We start from the raw sequence: 7,690 nt of genomic DNA, 5'->3' as shown, positions 1-7,690 counted from the left end.
AAACAATTTTTCACAAAAGATACTACAAAAAAATTGAAACAGTTGTTTGCATTTATTCAGATTGTTATTATTACTTTTAAATATTAAATATTAAAATATTACTTTAACGAAAAGTTACGATAAATAGACCCATCTGTAAATTCTATATTAAGTTGTATTAAATTTCTCTATTGCTATAATCATTTCTAAAATTTTAGTTAGATTATAGAATAACGTTGAATATTAGATATTAATATTCAATTATTTAGATTCAACATAAAATAAAAAATTTGTTTTAACGAACTTGTTGGTTACTGATGAAGAAACAAATATAAAGAGAATTCAGAAGATATGACTATTTAAATAGACACACGTCAATAACGTCATACACCTATTAGAATGAAAGTTTTGATGAAAAAATATAAATCAAATATACTGAAAAGACACAACTCTACAATGAAAAGATACAACTGTTTGATTTTTTTTTTAAACAAAATTTTACGAAAATGTACTACGAAAAATCGAAACTGTCTGCACTTGATTATACCTAATAATCCATATAAACTGCTTTCAAATAGAAAGACATCTTTATTACCATTTTTAAAAGGTCAATTGAAAAAACACAACTGTTAGTATTGTTATTATATATAGATTTGTTTTATTTGAATCGTATTGATTATATAACATTCGTTATAATTATAAACACACGAATGTTATACAACGATTTGTGTTTTGTTGGTTCGATTACTTAGTTTATAATTTTAGAGGAACTTGTGGAAGAAGTTGTGAATGTGTTGATTGATCACGTCAGGGTCTTCTTCATGGAGGAAATGACCCAATCCTTTGAGCACGACGGTTTCGTCTAGCAACGGTACATCTCTCTTGAAACCGCCATCGTTGATGTATTCCTTAGCTCCCGGAAAATTGTACGTTAAATCCTGACCTCCGACTATGAACTTCACCGGTACATGGATCTTAGCACCGGTCCATGGTGCAGTCAGCTCCCAATTTCTGTTTTTTTAAACAAGAAGAACACCAAATAAAGTTAAAATTGAAATCTTTGTGATTATGTACTATTGAACCGTGAGTGATTAACGTACCGGTCAATGTTGCGGTAGTAGTTAATGGGTCCGGTGAAGCCTTTCTTGTCGTACTTGGTGACGTAATAGTCGAGGTCTTCTTGTGTTAACCACGGTGGTAACGCACACGCATCATTTTCTAAGCGTTCGAAACATTTGCCTTTGGGGAGATGGAGCGGACCAGGCGTTTTGTAAGTGAGGAACTCTTTCAACACCTTCTCTGTTCCCAACTTCTTGAACTCTGCTTCTATCTCTCCAGGTTTCTTGATTACAAAACTCATAAGTCATAACTAGTACTCTATGTACTAAATCCACATGTCATTTAGGAAGTTACACAAATGGTTGGAGAGAATAGAAACTTACAAAACTCAATGGTAACCTGATCTAAGTAACTAGAAAACTAGACTCTAAAAAATCTTTAACTTGTAATGGCTTTTGGTTTTTGTTTTTGAAAAACTCATTTTACATTATTTGAGGGTTTTTCACGTTTCCAAAACATATTCTTATAGTAATATTTTTTTCTTCATTAACAAAATCTAAAATCCAAAAACTAAAAACTATATATAATCAAGATATTTTTAAAACAACCATTCATGGCCTTATGAACTTTGATTTGATTTATTTTTTTGATTTGGTTTGATACGGTCTCTAAAATTTCAAGATTAGGGCAACAAAATCAATACCTGAAATCTGCATATGTAGTAATCATCACCGAAGGTATGTCTCAACGTCGTAACCGGAACTCGTTGAGAGTTCCTCGGAGAGAAGAGTACGCTCATGTTGACTAGAGCCTTCACTTTGTCCGGTCGATACTGACACAACTGCCACGCTAACATCGCTCCCCAGTCATGACCAACCACGAAGACCGCCTTGTCTCCGTCGGTCACGGCGTTGATCAGTGCAACCAAGTCTCCAACCACGTTTAAGTAAGTGTAATCCTCCACTTTCTCGGGCGCGTCTGTGTCTCCGTACCCTCTAAGATCCGGCGCGATGGTACGGTATCCAAGGGAAGAAAGCGCAACCATCTGGTGTCGCCACGTGTACCAAAGCTCCGGGAATCCGTGGATAAAGAGAATGATCGGATCTTTTCCTGATCCGGTTCCGGATCCGGATGCGGGTTTCTCCGCCACGTGCATGTTTATGCCGTTTAATTTTAGGGTTTTGTGTTCTACGCCGTCGAGTTTGGACACCTTCTCATGTGGCTTTGTCTGATTCTCGGAAAATGTGGAGAAATGGGTCATTGGATTTGGGTTTTTCCCGAGTAAACGACGGATTCTGAGAGGAAGATGGTTTTGGAATCGTGAAAGTGAGAGATATCGACACAAGAACATGTGTGGTTTGACCGTTTGGGCTGTGAGACGACGTCGTAAGCATAAATCTCCGGTTGTTTAGAGATAGAGAGAACAAATGGTCGAATCAAATGTGTTGTATAAAGCCAATCACACAACTCACAATGAATAAATTTTAAAGAAAAAGAAATCTGATGAAAGTAAAGAACACAAAAGTGTTTAAGAAAAAAAAATATTATTGATTCTCATGAAACATTCTCTCGTATATAAATTATGCATCTATAAATAATGGTAAACTTCCTAAGGTAATATATCAACATTTTTCAGGATCTTTTTTGATATTTTCATAATCATATATTCATAACTCCCATAATTTCGATTATTTTACCTCGATCTTGATTTTTGTCGATCCCATCAATCTTCCAATAAATACATTGTGTAAAAAGATATATTGTCAATGATTAAACCAGTTTATTAATTTTTATGGCTTTACCAATTTCTAATCTGGCATGTGTATGCAACATCTAACGCTCTGGAATCTTATAATTAAACTATTGTAAAGTATTTCTGTTTCTTTTCCTTTATCTTTTGTTTCTTTTGAAAAGAAACCCCAAATTCTTAGAGTGGATTAAAAAATGTGTGATCAAGGAGGTTACGTATCCACACACTGTACATATATATTGCTTGATGGTTTGGTGAACCAAATAACAAACGTGAACAAAGCAAACTGAAGTATATTGATGGAAGAGTCCAATAAAATAAAATAAAAAACACATTCGAAACTGAAGAAGAGGTACTAATCAAGATGAGAAGGTTACAATCTTGCAAAGAGAAAATTAGCCTTCCAAGCCAAAGTGCACGGGAGCAGCTCCACACGATACATCAGGAAGCTTGAAGCCGATGCGCGATTGGCCAACTCACACGGTCAACCAAAATGAAATATTGACATGTGGTCGAGCCATGCATCCAAAGATGAGTGATACCAAATATATAAGCCTAGGCAATTTGAACGTATTGGTTCGTTCGGTCCAACACTTCGTTTTGTTTGAGTTGGAAGACATTGTTCCGATTGTACCAATAAAAGAGTTCGTTCGTTTTGGGTTTTATTTTAAAATTTCAGATCGATTCACATAAAAGATTAATAGTAGTCGAAACTGAATCTAATATAATAATCAGGTTTAATTTTTTGGAAAACCCTGATTTTGCATGTAATTTTGGTCAATTCATTTCTGTTCACGCAAAAATTAAAATATTTTCAGAAAATTAGATTAATGAAACATTAAAATAATTTTGATAAATTGATAGGTTCAACTTCACCGAACACAACCAAATTGTACCGGGTATCAAAAAAGGAGTTCCAATCGATTTTAACTACAAACCAAAATCGAACAGAATTTCAAAAATTTGGTTCGGTCTAACTTGAGGTTTAGACAAAAAAAATTCTAACTTGAGGCACCGAGCACGAAGGGTCCTTGGACGACTCCACATAATGTCGTGAGTGTTCAGGGGTTTCTTTCCCCATATTTTTATTAGAGTGACGGTCTCTACTCTCTTGTAAGTAGTATACAAGTAGTCTCCAACAATAAACGCATGATAAGAATACTATAAAACTGCTGTAAGCAAAATAATAAGTTCTTTTACATCTACAGTTAGTTGAACACTTAATTTTGTTTTAAACTATAAATTTCCACATAAGATTATTATAATTTAAATTTTGTAAGGACAAAATAAAGTTGACACTAGAAAGTGCCAATTGGATTTGTTAATTGATAAATATGAGGGGAAGTATTCAATCTAATATTCCAAGTTATTTTAGTTTTAACGAGATTTTAAATGATTTTGATGATTTTAGGTAAGTTGATATGATTTATTGCAAAATTATTTAAAATTCCACATACAACCATTAGATTTGGATTTCTGTATTTTTAACCAAAGAAATCTTTTCAAATCTTCCAAAATCCCAAAAAATATATTAAAATCCAAATCTACAACGTGTTTTGAATACTAGTAGATTTTAAAGTAGATTTTTAAGTCATTAGTTCAATAACAGTGGATTTCAGTACACAAATAACTTAAAATGTTAAGTTGAATACATCTTCTATATAATATCTACTATATTTAAAGCCAAATAATTAGTCTTTTACAAAATAATAATAAAATCTAAATAATTTAAGCTACCAAAATTTCTCCTTCATCTTTTTGTCAAACTTGTCATTTCATAAAAGTTAATCTTTATTATAGATTCTTATCACATATATATATATATATATATACCTTTTTAATTTATTTTATTTATTAGCACATATTTATTTCCTTCTACACAGGCCTTCTCATAAACTTAACACCTGTGTCATTTATTTTACCTTTCTTACACAATTATAGTTATCTTCTTCTTTTTTTATTTATTTTTCTTTTTTTGGTTTTCATTAATCTAATATTTTTGCATACACATATCTATATATAAATATATTGATTTTCATATTCAACTCATATGATCCATTCAAAAAGGGTCAAACGATTTAAACAATAGTTTCCCAATTTCCCCATATTTTACCTCTCTTACATAGATATACTTATCTATTTTGTTTAATTTAGGTTTTTTTTTTCAGTTTATACTGTATATGCAGTATACCTATAAAATCTATTAACTTGAGATTCAATTCATGAGCCATCCAAACCGACCACGACTAGCGTCAAAGGCTGAGTGGAAGATGGGGCAGCCGTTACGACGGAGGGATCTAGTGATGCTCGGTGTTTTCTTGGTCGTTGCCGGATTCATGAGTTTTGTGATCTACCAAATTGGTGTTTATCCACTACAACAGTTTTTCCACTTCCCCGATGTCGTTAGTATTCTATTCATCAATGCATGCATGTATATGTATGTGTATATTTCGGTTTCCTATAAAATCATATTCTCTCTTTTTATTTTTTCAATTTAACCTTCTTTTTTTAAAAAAAAATTTCTTTCATGGAAATTTTGAAATTTAAAGGTTTGAGATTTTCTTCCATATTTATATTTATTACAAGAGTAAAGGTAAAAAGTATATAGCATAAATTTTTGATATTTGATATGGTCTAACAATGTAACAGATGCCAAATGCACTTATATAGTTTTGGACAACTAGGTAGAATTACAAGTCACATGATAAATATAGTTGTCAATATTAAACTAGCTAAAAGACCTATTAATATAAAAAAACAAAATTACTAATGTTAAGTTTTTAGAATGTTTTATCGTCTATAGAAAAAATGATTAAATCAAATAAAATTAATGTAGTTAATGTTATGTTAAAAATAAAATATAAATAATTTGGTTCTATACCCTTTCACAAAACAATTTATTAATGGACCATAGTCCGGTTTTAGCTATTACTTTTTTCATACATCTGTTCTTGATATATATATATATATATTTAATTGTTGGACAGCATCATCAAGAAGATGTGAAGGAATTGGGGAAAATTCTGACGGAAGCAGCAACGGAGGATAAGACGGTAATCATAACCACCTTAAACCGGGCTTGGTCTGAGCCGAACTCGACGTTTGATTTGTTTCTCGACAGTTTTCGTGTCGGTAAAGGGACGAAGCCATTACTCAGACACCTTGTGGTGGCTTGTCTCGACATGGAGGCCTATTCTCGGTGCTTGGAGGTCCATCCCCGACGTTGTTATCTCATGAAAACCGCCGGAGTCGATTTCGCTGGCGATAAGGTGTTCATGACCCCGGACTATCTCAAGATGATGTGGCGTCGTATAGAGTTTTTGGGTACGTTGTTAAAGCTCGGATATAACTTCATCTTCACGGTACCTATAACCTATCTCTCTCCCTACTTGTACGTCATCGTTTACATAATGTTGAATTTGGTTTGTCAACAACAACATATTGCATATTGTATGTTGCTGGTTAAGTATGACAAAATTAGAAGATATGGGCTTTGAGTTAAATGAGCAGGATTATAGTGTACACCCTTGTATCCCATTCATTTGATAAATTCATCTTGTGGTTAGGGGAGTATAATTCATTTACCATGTTAACGGTAAATGACAATAATACATGCCTCTTCTATTGGCCTTGGCCATAGGAATTAGTCAAAATTTGGTGCTGGGTAAAAATGAATTAGTTGGTAGATGAAGACAAATCTGATGATTATATATATCATAATCTTTTTTTAACATATGGTTAATGTGTGTAGGACATAGATATAATGTGGTTTCGAGATCCATTTACTCGTTTATCTAAAGATGTAGATTTCCAAATCGCATGTGCCCATTTTAATGGAGATCATAACGACATCTACAACAATGTCAATGGTGGTTTCACTTTTGTTCAAGCCAATCTACGAACCATTGATTTCTACAACTATTGGTACTCGTCGAGGTTGCGATATCCGAATAAACACGATCAAGACGTATTCAATAAAATAAAAAGCAGTTGGTACACAGCAAAAACTGGAATCAAAATGCGGTTTCTCGACACGAAATACTTCGGAGGATTTTGCGAGCCAGGCCGGGATTTGGATAATGTTTGTACAATGCATGCCAATTGTTGTGTGGGACTAGAGAATAAAATAAAAGATTTGAGACAAGTGCTTGTGGATTGGGAGCATTATTTATCTGCAGCTAAGACAGTTGATGGTCAAAAAATAACATGGCGAGACCCGGAGAATTGCAACAAGCCGTGGTGGTGACAAAAGAAAAAAAAAAAAGAGTACATGGGGGAAAATATAATTGAAAAACTATAAAAATATCATGTTATTTATCAAAAACTCATATCATAGTAAATTTTGTAACCATGAATAACATAAGAAAGTCTCTTGTTTTGATGGTACATTCATAATTCTCTAAGATCTACAATGTTAAGTTTTTCCTCTATTTCTAATTAATCTAATTTTAAGATTTTCGCACATACTAATAAAACATATTAAAAGAGGGTATATACAAAATGACAAGTGAGGGATGTATGCAGTAAGAGATTTTGGCGACTACTTCATGATTCGGATAGCTTATGGGCTCGTGTGCTAAGAAGTAAATATAAGGTGGGATGTATGCAGAACACCTTGTGGTTATCACCTAAGTCGACTTAGTCGTCTACGTGGCGCAGTGTAGCTCTGAGTATTCGGGAGGTGATCAGCTTGGGATACTGTTGGGTGCTAGGGAATGGTGCTACTATTCGCTTTTGGCAGGACGGGTGGCTCACGAATAAGCAACTCTGTGATGGTTTGACTGGGGTGTTATCGGAGGAATGTTTAAAGGCACCAGTTCAAGACTTTTGGCAAGATGGTGGGTTGGAATCTTGGTTCGTTAGTACCTTATCTCGCTGAGGATACTAGATTACAGCTGGGAG

General features: G+C 33.6%; 2 protein-coding genes across 3 annotated transcripts; one reads left to right on the top strand and one right to left on the bottom strand.

The window, feature by feature from the left end:
- Window positions 1-547: 547 nt before the first annotated feature.
- Window positions 548-2,806, bottom strand: LOC104718795 (epoxide hydrolase 3-like). Its single transcript, XM_010436600.2, has 3 exons — window positions 1,742-2,806; window positions 1,080-1,321; window positions 548-990 (listed from the first exon to the last, which is right to left on the bottom strand). The coding sequence occupies exons 1-3, from the start codon at window positions 2,387-2,389 to the stop codon at window positions 741-743; spliced, it is 1,140 nt and encodes a 379-aa protein (XP_010434902.1). The 5' UTR covers window positions 2,390-2,806; the 3' UTR covers window positions 548-740.
- Window positions 2,807-4,832: 2,026 nt separating this feature from the next.
- LOC104720334 (uncharacterized protein At4g15970-like) lies at window positions 4,833-7,176 on the top strand. 2 transcript variants are annotated; one of them, XM_087468240.1, is made up of 3 exons: window positions 4,833-5,190; window positions 5,776-6,150; window positions 6,540-7,176. In XM_087468240.1, exons 1-3 carry the CDS (start codon window positions 5,011-5,013, stop codon window positions 7,032-7,034), a joined length of 1,050 nt encoding a protein of 349 aa, XP_087324366.1. In that variant the 5' UTR covers window positions 4,833-5,010; the 3' UTR covers window positions 7,035-7,176. The 2 variants fall into 2 exon arrangements, with proteins under 2 accessions (XP_087324366.1, XP_087324367.1); XM_087468241.1 differs by having other exon boundaries at window positions 4,837-5,225.
- Window positions 7,177-7,690: the final 514 nt, after the last annotated feature.

This window comes from Camelina sativa, chromosome 10 (assembly GCF_030686135.1).
Source record: "Camelina sativa cultivar CO46 ecotype springtype chromosome 10, ASM3068613v1".
Classification (NCBI taxonomy): domain Eukaryota; kingdom Viridiplantae; phylum Streptophyta; class Magnoliopsida; order Brassicales; family Brassicaceae; genus Camelina; species Camelina sativa.
Note: the sequence above shows the minus strand (reverse complement) of the source record. Positions and strands in the feature narration are given on the sequence as shown.

Excerpts from the sequence above, each read along its gene's own strand:
- LOC104718795 (XM_010436600.2), bottom strand. The coding sequence starts at position 2,389 with ATGTTCTTGTGTCGATATCTCTCACTTTCACGATTCCAAAACCATCTT. Across the intron at positions 1,322-1,741 it reads ACTACATATGCAGATTTCAG|AAACCTGGAGAGATAGAAGC; the intron begins GTATTGATTTTG and ends TTTGTAATCAAG. Across the intron at positions 991-1,079 it reads TACTACCGCAACATTGACCG|AAATTGGGAGCTGACTGCAC; the intron begins GTACGTTAATCA and ends TTAAAAAAACAG.
- LOC104720334 (XM_087468240.1), top strand. The coding sequence starts at position 5,011 with ATGAGCCATCCAAACCGACCACGACTAGCGTCAAAGGCTGAGTGGAAG. Across the intron at positions 5,191-5,775 it reads TTTTCCACTTCCCCGATGTC|CATCATCAAGAAGATGTGAA; the intron begins GTTAGTATTCTA and ends ATTGTTGGACAG. Across the intron at positions 6,151-6,539 it reads GATATAACTTCATCTTCACG|GACATAGATATAATGTGGTT; the intron begins GTACCTATAACC and ends TAATGTGTGTAG.